This window comes from Culex pipiens, chromosome 2 (genome assembly GCF_016801865.2).
Source record: "Culex pipiens pallens isolate TS chromosome 2, TS_CPP_V2, whole genome shotgun sequence".
Lineage (NCBI taxonomy): Eukaryota > Metazoa > Arthropoda > Insecta > Diptera > Culicidae > Culex > Culex pipiens.
Window position 1 is genome coordinate 153,102,750 of NC_068938.1, and position 16,752 is coordinate 153,119,501.

At 39.3% G+C, this 16,752-nt stretch overlaps 3 protein-coding genes across 13 annotated transcripts in view; 2 read left to right on the forward strand and 1 right to left on the reverse strand.

The window, feature by feature from the left end:
- The window catches only part of LOC120430004 (rab11 family-interacting protein 4B), a 224,957-nt gene extending 221,968 nt beyond the window's left edge, over nucleotides 1-2,989 (forward strand). For all 11 annotated transcript variants that reach the window (XM_052708414.1, XM_052708415.1, XM_052708416.1 and 8 more), the window contains one exon: nucleotides 1,443-2,989. In XM_052708414.1, coding sequence (XP_052564374.1) covers nucleotides 1,443-1,562 — 120 coding nt within the window. In that variant the 3' untranslated portion in view covers nucleotides 1,563-2,989. The remainder of the gene's footprint in view (nucleotides 1-1,442) is intronic.
- Nucleotides 2,990-4,897: 1,908 nt separating this feature from the next.
- Nucleotides 4,898-8,034, reverse strand: LOC120424598 (trichohyalin). Its single transcript, XM_039588762.2, has 2 exons — nucleotides 5,981-8,034; nucleotides 4,898-5,909 (listed from the first exon to the last, which is right to left on the reverse strand). Exons 1-2 carry the CDS (start codon nucleotides 7,982-7,984, stop codon nucleotides 4,899-4,901), a joined length of 3,015 nt encoding a protein of 1,004 aa, XP_039444696.1. The 5' UTR covers nucleotides 7,985-8,034; the 3' UTR covers nucleotide 4,898.
- A 3,843-nt stretch (nucleotides 8,035-11,877) lies between these two features.
- On the forward strand, nucleotides 11,878-12,824 carry LOC120424596 (cytochrome c oxidase assembly protein COX11, mitochondrial). Its single transcript, XM_039588760.2, has 2 exons — nucleotides 11,878-12,416; nucleotides 12,475-12,824. Exons 1-2 carry the CDS (start codon nucleotides 12,027-12,029, stop codon nucleotides 12,799-12,801), a joined length of 717 nt encoding a protein of 238 aa, XP_039444694.1. The 5' UTR covers nucleotides 11,878-12,026; the 3' UTR covers nucleotides 12,802-12,824.
- The last annotated feature ends 3,928 nt before the right edge of the window (nucleotides 12,825-16,752 follow it).

The following is a 16,752-nucleotide window of genomic DNA, read 5'->3' on the forward strand; positions in this document are numbered from 1 at the left end:
TATGGACAATTGTGAACGAAGAGGAGGGGGGAGGCTGATCTGATCCGTGATCTGAAATATGGAATTTAAAAATTTAGAAATTATTTTCATTGAAAAGACCAGAAAATATGTATGTGGCCTTCAAAAGGGGACGATGATATTATTTTATAACTTCAAATTTGAGTTATCAAAAAAATAAATTCATGCAGCCATATATCTTTTATATCTAGAAAGTATTGATGCTTAGAGATGTAAAAATTTGCATGAAATATCTCAAAAATAACCCAATGTGCTATTCAAAACCAGTTGAGAAATTATGCTGATATTTTTTTAATATCAATCAAACTCGTTGAATTAGAGTTATTTCTTTGATAACTGGTTTGAAATTTGAGTTATAAAAAGAAACCTTTGATTTTCGAAATGTTAGTGGCAAAATGGCGAAAATGAGATAATCATAGCAATTAAAAAAATGTTCATGAATCGGTTATCCGAAGTCCCATACAAACCTTCAAATAATCGTACTTCGGAAAATTGAAACTTCTGGGCTGTATTGCCGATAACTTGGGTGAATAAGGGCAGCTAGGAAATTATGCGTAGCACAACAGCGAAAGTGTTTGGAAATTAGGGGAAACTAACACTTCCACCACCAAGCCTCTCAATGATTAGAAGGTTCCGTTGTTTTTTTTTACCTTGGTAGTAACTTCTAGTAACATTATAAGCATTGAACTAACTTTTTCAAGCTATCCTACTTTTCAGAAAGTTTATTCAAAAACCTCGAAATAAACAACATTTGAGTGGTTTTGTCAATAAATTAAAATTTTTGCTCATAATTCGAAGAAAAAAAAAAAACAATTAATTCAAACGTCGTTTTCGGTATGGTGATGTTATTTGACGTCCTTTATAAGACCCTTACCTTACAGTTGGTCTAAATCCATTCTAAAGCCAAAAACCAAGGGTGGCCCATTCTGTCCCCTACCCCTATATAAAGTTTTTCTCAGTTGTGCGAAGAACTGCAGTATATTTTCAAAAAGCACAAAACAAAAAAAATCGAAAGCTTTATTCGTTTCAGCAAATTTTTAGCAAAAAAGAGATTTCAGAAGTACCGTCATCTTGGTAGAATCTGGAGACCTGTTTTAGTCATGTTTTTGCATAATATTTTTGCATATTGATTGGTTTCGGTTTGGAACGACTTGGTATCCGTGAATTATTTAAGACTCTAAAAACTTCTTTAGTTAGGCACTTAGACTGAAGTCCCAATTCGCCACAGATGACGGTATTTTGTTATTGGAAAATATTACTAACACTGATACAAAATATATCAATATAATATATCCGGTGACTAAATCATTCACAGCTTACACTGTACAGCGCACTTTTTAAACTAAAAACACATCCGTAAACGTCCATCAACTGATAAAAACTAACAATATTTCTCCTATTTCTCCTATTTTTCATACTTGCAGCTCCAGATCGCATTCCAGGACAAGGAAGAGGAAAACCGCCGGCTAAAGCACTACATCGAGACGATCCTGCTGCAAGTGGTCGAAAACTACCCGCAGCTGCTCGAGGTGAAGGCAGCATAAGCATTTCGGCTAAAGCCCCCCCCCGAGTGTGGATTGCCTACTTATGCTAAACGTGATAGTTGCAACAAAAAGAAGAGAAAAACGGCCCTGTCCTGAATGTGGTTTCAAAACAGCAAGAAACGAGCAAGGATTTGCCCTCTATTTAAGTTATACGTGAATGTCCGTCGAAAAGAGCAGCAGCAAGCTCTTGCAAGGTACAGAGAGCGAGAGAAGCAAAACATCTTACAAGCAATATATTTTATATGTATTTAGAATTTAGGAACTACACACAACCACACACTTTAGCTGATAGACTCCCCCTCTTTTGTGTTTAGTGTTTTCGCTAGAGAGAATATTTTTTTATATATTTGTATTTTTATATAAAAGCATATTTTTCTTAGACTTTCCAACCATTCAAGTACTATTACCTTCGTCTAATCGTTTTTGTTTTATCAACGTTCAAACACTAGCAAAATCAGAAATTCTCCCCTCGAGAAGAGATTGTAAAGAGAGTTGTTGAAATCCCCCGTAGGATAGATCAAGTTGTAATTTGTTTGAAATCAAAATAACTCTACTTTCGTTTCCGAACCGTTGATTTAAAGATTCCAACCGAGATCAATGCTCAATTCAAAATAATTGCGCAATTTGCAAGTGATATGAAGAACAAGTAGCCTTTTCTATGTGTTGTGTACCCCATACAATTCCAGTTTTGTATGCGCAGTTTTCGAACTGCTAAAAAGTAACGAAAAAAACGAGAAGGTGCTCAGAATAAACCGTTTCAACTACACATTTCTCTATTGTTTCCTGTTTTACTAGCAGAGTTTGTGCACACTTACATTGCGATGTATGTACTAGGCATTTGAAGAAGAAGATGAAGATTTTGTAAATATTGTTTCCCTCCCTCCAAACTGATGCAAATATCTTACAGTTTTAGTTGTGTAAGGAAAAAGAAACCTTGTAACCTGAGAAGAAGAAAAAACGTAAGAAAATAAATCAACATTACAGCAAAGTGCTATCGTTGGGCGTCTCATCAAAAAAGATAGAGTGAAAAAAATAACGAATTTGTTTCGGTTGGGCTACTTTTGGTCACCAACTATCTATTTACAATCAAACCCCTTTTTTGTAACTGTTCGTTTTTGGCCGTCGTCGCAATGGAAGGAATTTATCTTAATTTAACTGTTTTACAATTCGCGCGACGGCAAACGGAATATCAACACTGATTGAGACAAAAAACATGATGCATTAATATATATAAACTAACCCACACAAACAAAAAACATGTTAGCGTTGCGCGAGACTAGAAACATGTGAAGATCGTGTGTCGCGAAGAACAGTTTTAAATTGGATGCCAAAATAGCGTTCTACTACTACTACTACTACTACTACTACTAAACAGTACTGTGTATTAGTAATGTTGAAAGAAGGAAATAAAAATTTACTAAAGACTAGCTGGCTGTGTTTTATTTTACATTTTTTGAACTCCCTGAATAATATAATAATTATATAATAATGTTAGTTATATTTTGGTTTCCAAATATCCTTTAAAAGCTCAATCCCCCTCTAAACGTAGTAAAACAAAAATAACGAAGTTGACTTTATAGCTGTCGGCAACTATTGCTAGTACCAAACCACTAGCGTCTTCCTTTTTGTCTACAAGGACTTCGCCGCCCTGGGCTCCCAAGTGTTTGAGAACGGCACGGAGCGACGGCGCCGGATACCCATGTTTACACAAAGAATTTTAGAGCGACCGCCGCGGGATTCGAACCAGCAACCTCTGGATTGTGAGTCCAGTGCGCGGTCCGATTGATCCTCACGGGTAGACTATTTAAAAAAAACATTAATTTGGGTTTTTGTAATAGAAAAATTATATCTTATGTTCTTTAAATTGCTTAGAAAATCGTCAAACTCCAAGTGAAACTTATTTGGGAACATCGCAAATATCGCAATTTTTGTATCAGGTCACTTTTGTACAATTCTACATGTATTACAACTGAACTGCCGTTCCAAGCATAATTGTCCCATGTCATTTTCTGACAATTTTGACCTTCTGACATTTTTAAGTTTAGTTTGTCGTATACTTTTCGAAATACTCATAAAATCTAGTACTTTGTTCGGAAACTCATCAAAAACAACACCAAGTCTGTTTGTCCCATTAGTTTTACGAAGCATTGAGTCTTGTTTACATACTGTATAGCAAGAGGATCATACATAAGAGTGATAAACTACTAACTGGGGCGATCGGGGACACATATGACGAATAAGAACCCACGGGACAATTATGCGTAGAAACACAGAAATCGATCGAAAAATTTCAATCGCGTTTTTCTCAGTTCCACTTTTTTGAACATGGGACGTTATACCACTGTGGCGTACACGGTCAGCAGCGAACGGGCAAAACAGGCAACAAATGGGAAATCAGAAAAAAAAATCGCTTTTGTTCGAGCTTGCCTCTATATGATAGAAGTCTCTTTGTCACAAATTTTCTGAACTATCAACATTTCAAGCTGAAAACCTTTGAAAAACACGTATTTTTTCGAATGTTAAAAAATGGAAGGCGTTAGTACGACCCTCTGTCAAGAGATATCGAAAAATGGAGCTCGGATTCGTGATTAGAGACAAAAAGTGCAAAATTTTATTTAAATTTTCTGATTAAGCTCAACTTTGGTGGGTTATCATTGATTTTTATCCAAATCGGTCCACCTCCTCCTTTTTGGCCCTACCCAAAAGTTTTGCATTTTTCGTAAAAATTGTGAAAATGTGATACTGAGAAACCTATTTTTTCCCAGAGACGTTACGCTTTTTGTTTCGTTGATTTCTCCATTCAATATTTTTGCATGTTTCAAAAAGCGTTTTGTAGATCTTAACTAAACCTACGAATTGCTTAAAAAGATTACAAAAAAGAGTAAAAAGAAGTTTCTCTGTATCTCAAGAATCATAAGGTTGATCCAAGACCAGTTTGCAAAAAAATTGGACGTAGATTCGATGGAGTCCATTTTTAAATTGAAAAGAGTGCCAATTTTTACATTATTTATGACCATTGACAAATTCATATAAAAAAAGTCAAATTTCCAAACCTAACATTTTCTAAAATTTTGAGAGTTTTTATTTTTCGATACCTCTGTGCTCTCTAGCACTGAGCCTGCTGGTTTTTGCTATCTAGTTAGCATAATAGAGCACAGAGGCATCGTTTTGCTAATTTATGTCTTATTTCTGTTAAGGAATAGAATTTATTGAATTTTTCATCTTATAGTTCGTACAAACTTTGGTAAAACTAGAATCAACATAAACGATGCTACAAAATCACGTTTTTTATTAAATCCAATTCACTAAACACTCACACTAAACCGTAGCAACCCGTCACTCCTCCTTCCCTCCGAAAAAATCCTGCGTCTTAAGCACATCAAACTTGAGCAGCAGCAAATCCGTATCGATGGTCCCATCCTCATTCTCCGCAATATTTGGCACCATGTTGTAGGACGTCCCCGCCTCACCTAATCCCCCACCACTCTCCACCCGATTCCGTTCCAGAAAGCTCTGCAACTGTCGTTCCACGTCTCCATCGAAAAAGTTATCCAACTTCCCAATATCTCTGCTACTTTGCTGCATTTCGAAAAAGTTCGCCTCCAACTTGCGATCATCCGCCACCGATTCGGAATTGTTGTGCGCCGCGGTCAGAAAGTCTCCAATCTCCTGGGATCGCTCGCTGATCTTGCACAAGCTGCACCGCGTCGTTTGAAGACGCTTCCTTAGCGATTGCAACTCCAGCCGCTCTTTGCTGAGTCCGATTTTGTCCTTGGACAGTCGATCTTCCCGGTCGGAAACCTCGCGGAACTGGCGCTGGACGAGTTGCATCTTGAGCTGCAGGTTCTGCTCGGCCCGCTTGATGCTCTTGAAGGCGTTTTCCGCGTTGTGTTCCTTGAGCTTGGCGGTCCCGATCGCCGTCTCCAGCTCGCTTGCTTTCGCTCGAACTTGGCTTTCCTGATCGAACAGCTCGCGCTTTTTGGCTTCAAACTGTCGTTGCAGCTGTAGCAATCGTTCCCGCTCGACTTCCGCTTGTCGGGACGCGTCTTCCGCCACCTTGATGGAGGCGTTGATTTCCGCTCGCGACAGTTCCGACTGATCTTTCTTCTGAATTTTGGCCAGCGTCTCCAGCTTGGCTTTCTCCTCCAGGATGGCTTGCCGTTCGTCGTGTACCTTTTGCATCAGCTTGGTGTGCTCTTCCAGCAGTAGTTGCTTCAGTTCTTCGATGCGTTTTTCTTCGCGAACTGCCCGCTCGCGGTTGTAGTCCTTTTCCTTTTCGAACGATTGCTTCTCGGATTCCAGCTTGACAAGCTTCTGCTGGTACGTCCAGTGATCCTCGGAGGATGTCTGGAAAAGTTTGAATTATTTTTTTGTAATTAGATAAAAAGTAAGTTAACATTTTAACAAACAAATCTCACCCTCGTCAGCTCCGTCAGCTTCCCCTCGAGCGTCTCCACCAAATTCAACAAACGCAACTTTTCCTGCTCCGTCGACTCTTTGCTTCTCTCCAGCAACCGTTGCTGATCTTCGAGCTCTTTCTCCTTCCGCTTAAGCTGCTGTTCCTTTTCCTTTTGGGTGAACTCAATCTGCTCCTGCAGCGTATCCCTCAGCTGCTGCAAATCTCCGGAAGCATTTTCCAAGTAATTTGACGCACTTTTCAGCATCGTCATGTACGACTGGTTGTCTTGCAGAACGGAAAACTCCAACAGTTTCGATTCGCGAATGTTGTTGATCATTTCGCGATGTTCTTGCTTCAGATCTGCCAAGCTTTCCTCGTGACTTGCTTTCAGCTTTTCGATCGCTGCACGATGTCCGTCTTCCATTTCTTTAATCTGTTTTGCGTGATCGCTGATCAGCTGCTGCTTCTCATCTTCCAAACCATCAAGTTTCGTCTTGTAAAAATCTTCCAAGTTTTTGTTCTCCAGCTTCAGTCGAGCTTCCATGATTTTCAGACTATCATCCAGGAATGCCATTTGCTTTTTGTAGCTTTGCTCGAGAAGAGTGATTTCCTGTTCGTGGTTGGCAGTGACGTTCGAGACGAGATCTTCAAGGCGAAGCTTCTCCAGCTCCAGTCGCTTGACATCGGACTGAAGCTCAATTTTGTTGAACGGATCTTCGACGGCTTCGTCTCTACTTTCTTTGGGGTTGTTGAGATTGTTCGATTCTTGTTGCAGTAAGGGTGGAATCGTCACCGGTTGGGTCATCATCACTTGGATGTTGCTGTTGATGCGCTCCTGTTGGCGAGAAATTACTTGTTCCAGCTGGTTATGACGCTGGATCTGTTTCTGAAGCAGTTCGTTGAACTGAGCCTCTTGCCGTTGTAGAATCGACTGCTGCTTGTGTTGCATCTCGAGCAGAGCTTGTTCCTGGTTTTTCATCTGACTTGCAACCATGAGTTGGAATTCTTGCTGTTGCAGCGTGTTCAGCGCTCCTTGAGTTTCGTTGTTCAGGAGTTCCATGGTTTGGGCACTAGTGGCAATGTCTGGTTTGATGATGGTTTGGAAGGGAATCGAAGTTGGTTGTGGAGTTGTGATGATTTGAGGTGGTTGAGCAGGAACTATTATGGGTTGCTCCATAACCGGAGTCAATGGTTTGGGGGCCTCCACCGGCTTAACGATTTCCGGTTCAACACGTGGCACCACGACAGGTGGTGGATCATTTCCACTGCTATCGTCATTCAAACCCAACCAATCGGAACCTTTCTTCACCGCCTTTGAATCTCTCCTCTGGTCAAATTGATTTCCAAACAACCCCAAAGGATCGTGCATTGCCGTGGATGACTTCCTTCTGCCACTCCGTCTCGGACCTGCCGGATTCCCACTCGGTGCGTAACCTCCCATAATCGTACTCTCCGTGGCCAGATTCTCCGAGGTCTCCGTTGACTGCCGTGACACGGTTTTACTCCCAGCAGGTTCCTCCTTCCCAATCCCCAGCGTTTGCTTGCCCCCCTTGTTCTGCTTAGACGTAATTTCCTTGCTCGACGTAATTATGGGTCCCCCAAGAATATCGTCCAAAATGTTTGACTTGGATTTCGGTTTCTTCGGATCGAACCCCAAATCCGACAGCACATCGCTATCATCGAACGTAATTTCCTTCTTCTTCTCCGGCTCCACCTTCTTCACCGGCGTGCTCGTCTTTCTCGACTGGAAGCTGCCCAGACTCGACGGTTGACCGGAAGTCGCCGGTCGCGACGCCATCTCCAGCGAAGGATGCGTTTCTTTTTCAATCGTCACCGTAGCAGGCTTTGCCGGAGGAGCATCCGATTTTATGCCAAAGAGATCCTCCATTTTTGAGTGTTTCGTTTCCGGTTTGGCTGCGGGAGCCGATTTCGCCGGCTTCTTGGCGGGTTCGTTACCGAACAAGCTATCGTTGCTGCCATCGCTAAGGAGGCCGTCCAGCGGATCATCCAGGTCGAAGTTCATGGCTTAAAGTAGTCACTAATTCAATGAATTTTGATCAAACTGCAACAAATCAAACTAAGCTTGAAATTACAAGAAAACAACGCTGTTTTGAGTGCACGCGCGGCCATGGAAACCAAACGCGCGAATGTCGACGGACTTCGGCGCGCATGGATTCGTGCGCAGCACGTGGTTCACGATTTGAATGTTGCTATCAGCAACGCCTCTAGCGGTCGCTAGCGGAAGTAAATCTCGTTTTTAGCTGAAATGGTTGGTGTCGTGGGTGCGCTACAAGATGCTATAAAATTATGCCTTTTGTAGATGATCGATGATTCTTGCAAAGGGCTTAACATTATTCGCGATCAAAAGCTCAAAAATTCCGACAGATGGCGCAAAGCATCGAAGAATGACGATTCAGATTTTCGCTGTTCGGTTACATAGGAATGCAAACTTAAAATTGAATTTACAGCTCATAGAGCAACTCTTGAGAAAAAATTCAAGTAGTACGATTTTTAACTCTTTGCCCTCTATAAATTAACGTAATAAAAAAAATATTTGAAATAAAATAATTTTGAAAAAATAATATTGTTTAAAATGATAGAGCATCAAAAGTTAACAAAGTATCAGCTCGAATTTTTGCTCAAAAGTTGTTTTGAACGCTGGAATTTAACAAAACAGAATTCGCATACATAACCTCAAAGGGCGGAAATTTCAATCGACATTCTTCGTTCTGTTCTGCTACTCAACACTAGGTGTCGCATGTCGTTTGGCTCTTGAACGGCAATATTTCGATGCCTCTTTGCTTTATTGTTCTAAGCTTGCTGGTTTCCCTATCTAGTTAGCATAAGAGAGCACAGATGCATCGATTTGTGTTCCAAAAAATAAATTATTGATCTAGGGCAGCGATTCTCAACGGGGGTACCGGGCCTACTTGATTTACATGGGAGGGGGTACCAGCCTAGAAGAAGGTTGAGAATCGCTGATCTAGGGGAACAGCATCCAATTCCAGCGTACCTCTGATGTTGCCATATCAGCACTTTGACATTCGATTACAGCGTTTGTAAAAAGTTTTGCAAAATTGATTGTTTAAATTCGGGGTTGAGTGTGCTATAAATAAAATGTTGTGTAAAAAACGTTACTTAATCCACCTTTAGGTGGTTGGTGCTTTCCTCACATGCATAAAGTGAATATACTACACTCAACCCCCGGTGGTTGGTCACTTTTTCGTTTGACACTTTTTAGTTTGTACCCCGTTGGTTTGACAAAGTCAAACTAAAAAGTGACGAACTGTCACTTTTTACACGGCGCTCACTCACACTATCAAAACAAACGTTTGGTAGTGTGTGTGAACTACGTGTAAAAGGGGTGTCAAACTAAAAAGTGACCTCGTTCGTTTGACAACAGTTGGTGTCAAACCATCGGGGTTTGAATGTACCTCAAAAAAGTGTATAAATAACACTTATTTTTATCAAAATATCTGTGATTCGGCCTCAAAAAGTGTATTAAAAACACTAAAGTACTTATAACCTATGATAGGGTTGGGTTGTACATTCAGGGTTCAATCTATCTCGTTGGAAAGGTATTTTGATTACTTATCCAACGATAGGTCGCATGATAGATCCGGACAACTTTTTCATCAACATATTTGAGATCCGGCATAAAAAAGTGTATAAATAACACTAAAGTGCTCATAACTTTTGATATGGTTGGTCTTTCAAATACCTTTCCAAAAATGTATAGCATATCGGGTATTCTTACAAAAACCACCCTTTTTACAATCTTCCGATGTTTAGCTGAAATCGTTTTTTAGCATAACTTTTGAAGTACTTTTGGAGTGGGACTCCAAGACGAATCGAATGAGACCAATCAAATCAAACCATCCACATTAACGACCCCCGGGTCTTTTGTGGTCTCTATTGCAAGTTTCTGCTCGAACCTAGGAGTCCGAAGGCTTGAATGGGGAGAGCACCCAAACCTCTTTCTACTCCAAGGAACCTTCCACCCCAGTGTTTGAACTGACGACCTTTGGATTGTGAGTCCAACCGCCGCCAGCGATTCCACCGGAGTAGGCTTGGTTTGGTGTGTTGTTTGTACTTATGGCATGGAGACGACTCCTACACCTGGAATGACTTAACGGCCTAACAACAACCAGACCGGGACCGACGTTTTACTTCCTCATCCGATGGAAGGCGAATGAGACCAAAACAGTCCAAATCGGTTCAGCCAGTCCAGAGATAATCGAGTGCATATTTTCCAGACACACGCACAGACATTTCTCAGAATTTGATTCTGAGTCGATAGGTATACATGAAGGTAGGTCTACGAGGTCGAATGAAGAAGTTCATTTTTCGAGTGATTTCCGTAGTAACATTTCAATAGGGCGAATCTGCATTTGTAAACAAGCATTCTATCCGTATCGCTCAAGTGACAGTTCACGTCAAGTAAGAGGGGGATAGGCTGCTTTTTTACAAACGCAGATTCGCCCCTGGGACGGGACGGCTGGATAGAGTCTTCTTTTTGAGTGTTTACGTTTGTATTCTTCTTCTGTTTTTTTGCAAGAAAATTCGTGTTCGAAAACAAATATTAAGCAATCTGTGATTCAGATAGCTTGAAAATTCAAATTTTCTTGATGATGTTTTTCAACTCAGTGCTCAAGCATGCGGATGACTTTTTCTTTGGTTGAAATGTTGTTTAGTTTTTCCTCGCAGATTTTTTTTGATTTGGCTGTTAAAATTTGCGGTTGGACGTGGGTGGAGAATCCTGAGTTTATGTTCCATCGTTTTACGGTGGATCCGTTCATAAGGAGCTGCCTGATTCAAATTACTTGAAATGGTTGGCAAATCAAAGATGAGTCAAAATATGATCACTTCTTCTATTTTTATTGTGTTTTTTATATGAAAGATTTTTTATTTTCATTTGGATGTGAAAAATGCAATACGATTTAAATGAGTTTTCTTACTTCAATCTAAATAAAATCCTAAAAAGCCTGCAAGTCATTAAATGAGAGGGGAAATTTTTTTCTTAGATCTGCTCCTGTCGTTGTCCCGTTACGCAAAGGAAGTAAATAAACCTTTCCCAGTTCCCCAAAGAGGAGCACGTCGAATTCAACGGCAATTTTTACTCAACTTTAAAGATATTTAACATTCCATAGGTCGCACGCCCTAAGGTGTCAGAATCGAAAGAAATGGCTGGCAAAAATTCAAATTTGTACCAATTCATTCACTTCAAAGAGCAACAAAGTTTGTTTTTCAATTTGTGGCAATGTGTTGAAATAAAAAAGTGCGAAAAAATCAAATAGGCTAAACTGTGGCCATTATTTTTGTTTGCTTTTTAAATCCAGTTCTACGGTGTTGTTTCTTCACGCCACATTTTAATTTCATAGGAAGCACAGGTTTAATATTGTTCAATCTAGATGACATTTCTATATAACGCGCAAAAAAAATAACAATAGTTTTAAATGGGCAAAAGAATAGTCAGTTCATGAAATGTCAAGTGAAATGTATTGTTTTTTAAAATGAAAATGCTGATAAGTCAACATTCGGTGTACGAGAGAAATAAATGCCTTTCAATTGAAAACATTTTAATTAATCTATTCATGCAATTTACAATTATTTGTGAAATTGATTTTTTTTTTTTTTTCAATTCAAATTACAATACTTCTCATTTTCTCCTCATAAGAAAGGACTGGTTTAGGCCATGTTGAAAGTGGTTTAGTTTGACAATAGGTTTTTTTCTCTTTGTTTATCCCATCCCAGATTCGCCCTATTGAACTGTTACTACGGTTACTACGGATTTTATGAGCCTTTCCTCATTGATGCGAGGAAGGCAAAAAGTATTTTGAAAATGTCAACCGATTTTATGGCAATATTTTCTTATGCCATTTGTGCCCACTCCTGTTTTGACGTTTCTCGTGCTATAATTTGCTGTGATATAACCGCATACACAAATCACAAGCAAATTTGAAGAGATTACCAGAAATTGTGTAAAAATCATGTTATTTCTATTAATTTTAACTTAGTTGTACTTTAAAATAGTGACAAAACGTAACATAAAACTCCAGTTCACAATGCTGCTCAACGTGATCGGCCGCTACAGCGGCCGGCTTGGCGGTCAAAGTTTGCTTCGGATTCCGCGCAATCCACCGACCAGCTGTGTCGCCCGGCTCATCGGTAGCAATCGCAACGCGGACGCCGCACGGAGGCACAAAATCCGCACCACAATCTACTACGTGGCCGCGGCCGGTGTCCTCACGGTTGGGATGAGCTACGCGGCCGTTCCGCTGTACCGGATGTTCTGCCAGGCGTACAGTTACGGCGGCACCACCGGCGTGGGACACGACGCCGAAAAGGTCGAAAGCATGAAACGAGTCCAGGACCGGGTGATTAAAATTCTGTTCAACGCGGACATTGGCGCTTCGATGCGGTGGAACTTTAAGCCTCAGCAGCCGGAAATTAGGGTTGGTTGTTGGAGTATTCTTTGTAGGATTGTACGTTAATCATTGTTTCTCGTTTTAGGTTGTTCCTGGAGAAACGGCACTGGCCTTTTACACGGCCAAGAACCCAACCGATCATCCAGTCATAGGAATTAGTACCTACAATGTGATTCCCTTTGAAGCGGGAGCGTACTTCAACAAAATTCAGTGCTTCTGCTTCGAGGAGCAGCAGCTGAACCCGCACGAGGAGGTGGACATGCCGGTGTTCTTCTACATCGATCCGGAAATAATGGACGATCCCAAGATGGAACTGGTGGATTCGATCACGCTGTCGTACACGTTCTTCGAAGCGAAGGAAGGAGTAAACTTCCAGATGCCAGTGTACGCCACGAAGCATGGTAGCAAATAAAGATTGTTGAATATTTTAAATTATTTAGCTGAATTTGTTTTACTATGAAGGAATTTGCTTTTTTTTGTGACAAAACAATTTATGCTACGAAATTTTGAACCACCATTAGTTTCCACCGGAAATGATCTTTTGTTGTTTTAAATAATTTGTATGGAGATGCATGGTTCTTTGAAAATCTCATCTCACGTTTTGTATTACACCAGAAGATTTTCGGTCGGCGGCTTCGTGACATTTTTGGTGGCCTCAATTGCCAAGATTCCAACTCGGTCCTTGGCGTCTGAAGGCTTGAATGGAATCGGGGGGTTACCAAACCTCTCTTTTCAACACCAAGGACCCCGGGATTCGAAATGACGACCTATTACTAGTCCAACAGGCGAACAGCGGCACCAACGAAGCAATTATACATTATTGACATTAGGGTGGAATCGAGTTATACGATTGAAAATGTTAAAATTCCAATCAGCAACAAATGTTTTGGGTTCATTTAGGTTCCCCAAAAACCTCCCAAAATTTGGGAGCGATTGGTTAAGCCCAGGATAGAGTAATCTACGATCGCATGTATTGCGTGTACGTACACGAAAAAGATTGAGGTTAAATTTTGTCCGGACAGCAAAATCAAATGGTGCGCTAGTGTGTGTACGCGAAACGTCATAAAGCTCTATTGGCACAAAGCGAATAAAAATTGCATGGAAATTACTATAAGGGAAACTAGAATTTCTACATTTTTGACTTTACAACTCCCGAATAAATAATTTTGAACAGTCAAAAAAGAAAAATGAGAGTTTTCTCAAAGTAATTGGGTACTAAAACCCTATGTAAATTGGGTCCTAAAATGAAGCTTAGATTGCTGATATTATTTTTCACAGTGATAAAGCTTATTTTTCTGAGTACAATGACCCTATGTACGACCACAAAGAATTTAAAATGGATTTTTAAATCAATTTTGAAAAATTAACCTCGCGGTCCTTCTTGACAGAAAAGTTCCTACTTGACAGCTCGTTCCAAAGGGACCATAGTTGATCCATCGAAAAAATGTTGTCTTGTCAATATTTTTTTTTTGCATTAAAATGAAAAAAATTGATCAGAAATGGTTTTTAAACGTGTTTTTTACAGTTGTACATAAAAATTGGCATAGGGCTTTAGTACCCAATTTTTATGTACAACGATAAAAAACAAGGTTAAACGCCATTTCTGATCACTTTTTTTTTCATTTTAACGCAAAAAAAATTGACAAGACAACATTTTTTCGATGGATCAACTATGGTCCCCTTGGAACGAACTGTCAAGTAAGACATTTTCTGTCAAGAAGGGCCGTGAAGTATTTTTTTTTTAATTGAATTAAAAATCCATTTTAAATCCTTTGTGGTCGCTTAAAGGGTCATTGTGCTAAGAAAAATAAGCTCTTTCGCTGTAATCAATAATATCAGCAATCTAAGCTTCATTTTAGGACCTAATTGCCATGTAAATTTTATCACGTTGCGCCAATCGTATACATAACTAATCGCTCCCAAATTTCGGGAGGTTATTCCGGTATACCGAACGGATTTTCGACCCTCTTCGCGGATTTTTAACAGGCCGGGTTTCCTCACGGATTTTTGCCTACCTCACCTCACTGACAAGACCGCGCCACGTATCCCAGTGGTAACGATTCCACCTCGTAAGCGGTAGATCCGGGTTCAAATTCCGGCTCGGACCAACACAACTTGTGATCTTTTCCTTTCTGGATTTGATTGCTTAGTTAAGGAAAGGTAGTGTATCGTCACAAACTGGACCTTATGCACCTTAAGAAGACAACTTACAAAACGTTAACATTAACCTTAACATGTTAAAACTAAGTTGATGAATAAACTGTCACTGAATCCGCTTTGAAAATTTCGGCCCCGATACTCTTCACTAGAGAGCCTATATGGAGAGGCGAAATGTCACTCTCAGGGTTCCAATCGAACTGTCAAATCGGGTTTCCAATCGAGCAACAAGATCATGCAAGAACAAGGTCGGAATCAATTTAAAATATTTTTTGAAAACAAAACGAGACTTATAACATATAACTGTTGGTGATAATAATCAGGTAGTTTTTGTTATGTTTGTGCTTGTTCGGTAGAAGAAAAGTGCCAGTACCAAAGAAAAACTACAAGTTTTTCAACCTTAAATTTGAATGACTTTGGTTGTTTAAAATTTCTCCCAGAACATTTCTTTTCCCTATGTAGGTCCCTACTCTTCACGGGTGTTCCACTCAGGAACAGGGAAAGATTTACTTTTAACTTTAACATTTTTACAGATTGTTTTTAGCAAAACTCAGCAATGTAAAGTTTAAATATCTTAAACATTCTTAGCTCCATGCAAAAATGATAAAAAAATCTCATTCATACACGCGATTCTTTCACCAGCCCCCTAATTAGCCAATTTCGGCTTGGCATCAAAGCGGACGCGTGCTACCATAGTGTGAATAACATAATTTGCCGCCGTGACTTAAAAAGGTGCTGCTGCTGCTCCACAAAACACACACACAGAAAAATGCACCACCCAGCGGGTGGCACATTAATTTTCCGCCCCGTGAATTCACAGTCAAAAAGATGTTTGCACCTTTGGTGAGCTGCACCACCACAAACGGGGCACATTCACAGGGTGAGAACACTCCATCCACACACCTGAGAACAGGTGAAAGCATTTTACTCGACACGTTCGCTTAGAGCGTGAACTAAATGCATTTGGGTTGTGTTCTTTTAGGGTGGTTCTAGTTATAATAACATTTTGGATTACTTACAAAAAAAACACATTTTATTATGATATTGTTATGTTATTTTAATAACTTAGTTGTCATAACTTACGTCACTATGAAATATTGTTTGTGTTAATGTTCCAAGAACCCCCTAATTTATAATTTACCAGGTAAAGCTCCTCTTGATTATTCACAGTCTCGCGCTCGTTTTGTTCACAGCCAGGGCCGTAGCCAGGATTTTTGTTCGGGGGGGGGGGGGGGGGGGGGGGTGGGTGCAAAAATTCAAGGAGTATAAAAATCAGCAAATCATTTATACCATCACTTGGTTTGTGGTATAATTATTGAGATGAATTGTAAAATTGTAATGTAATGTATGCAAAAAAGTTTTCGAAGATTTTCATATTAAGTTTTCAATGTTGAAGAAACTCCTTCGTAATTTTTTTTCTCTTTATTTTAACAGCTAGTTTGTGTTAAAGGAGAAGAGAAAGTGTTTTTTTTTACATTTTCTTGAATTGTTTAATTGTAATCCAATTTCGTGAAAAACGTCGCTAAATTTAAAATATACTTAACTTGAATCAAATTTTTGAAAGCAAAATTTTTTTTAAAAGAAATATTGATTTATCTAACCATAAGTATTATGTTTTCTGTATATTATACTGAGAGAAATTTTAAACCATCTGGATTTATATTTTCAGCTGTGTGATAATTGTGATGGTTGATCTAACATTTTTCATTTTTTCTAGCACAACATAAAACTCATAACTGGAATATTTGTTGTTCTTAAAATTTTATTAACAAACATAAACAATGTTTTATTTTAATTGTTCTAAGCTAATGAAGCCATTTCATATTTTGCGAAGCTCCTGGTGCTCTCAAAAATAAATAATTTTAATGAAATACAAAAAAAATATAATCGATGAAATTTCAGCTTCTGAAGTGTCTCCATGGTAATTGGACGACACTATAGGCCTATAATAAATATCTGTTAATAAATAGATTTGAAGAAAAAAATCAGTGCCTGTGTTTAATTTTAATGTGTTAAAAAATTTAGATAAATTTTATTAAATTAATTTTCAACGCCAAAATATTCACTGGAAGAGTTGTTAATAATGCATATGTAATGCATATGTAACCGTTAAAATTTTCCTCGATTGCATCAAACATTAAAACGATTCATGTTTAACTTTAATATTCCGACTAAACGCCATATTTAAATTCATTACTCATTGTAT

Coding starts and splice junctions, on each gene's coding strand:
- LOC120424598 (XM_039588762.2), bottom strand. CDS start 7,984: ATGAACTTCGACCTGGATGATCCGCTGGACGGCCTCCTTAGCGATGGC. Junction 5,910..5,980: donor AGCTGACGGAGCTGACGAGG/GTGAGATTTGTT, acceptor AAACTTTTCCAG/ACATCCTCCGAGGATCACTG.
- LOC120424596 (XM_039588760.2), top strand. CDS start 12,027: ATGCTGCTCAACGTGATCGGCCGCTACAGCGGCCGGCTTGGCGGTCAA. Junction 12,417..12,474: donor CTCAGCAGCCGGAAATTAGG/GTTGGTTGTTGG, acceptor TTCTCGTTTTAG/GTTGTTCCTGGAGAAACGGC.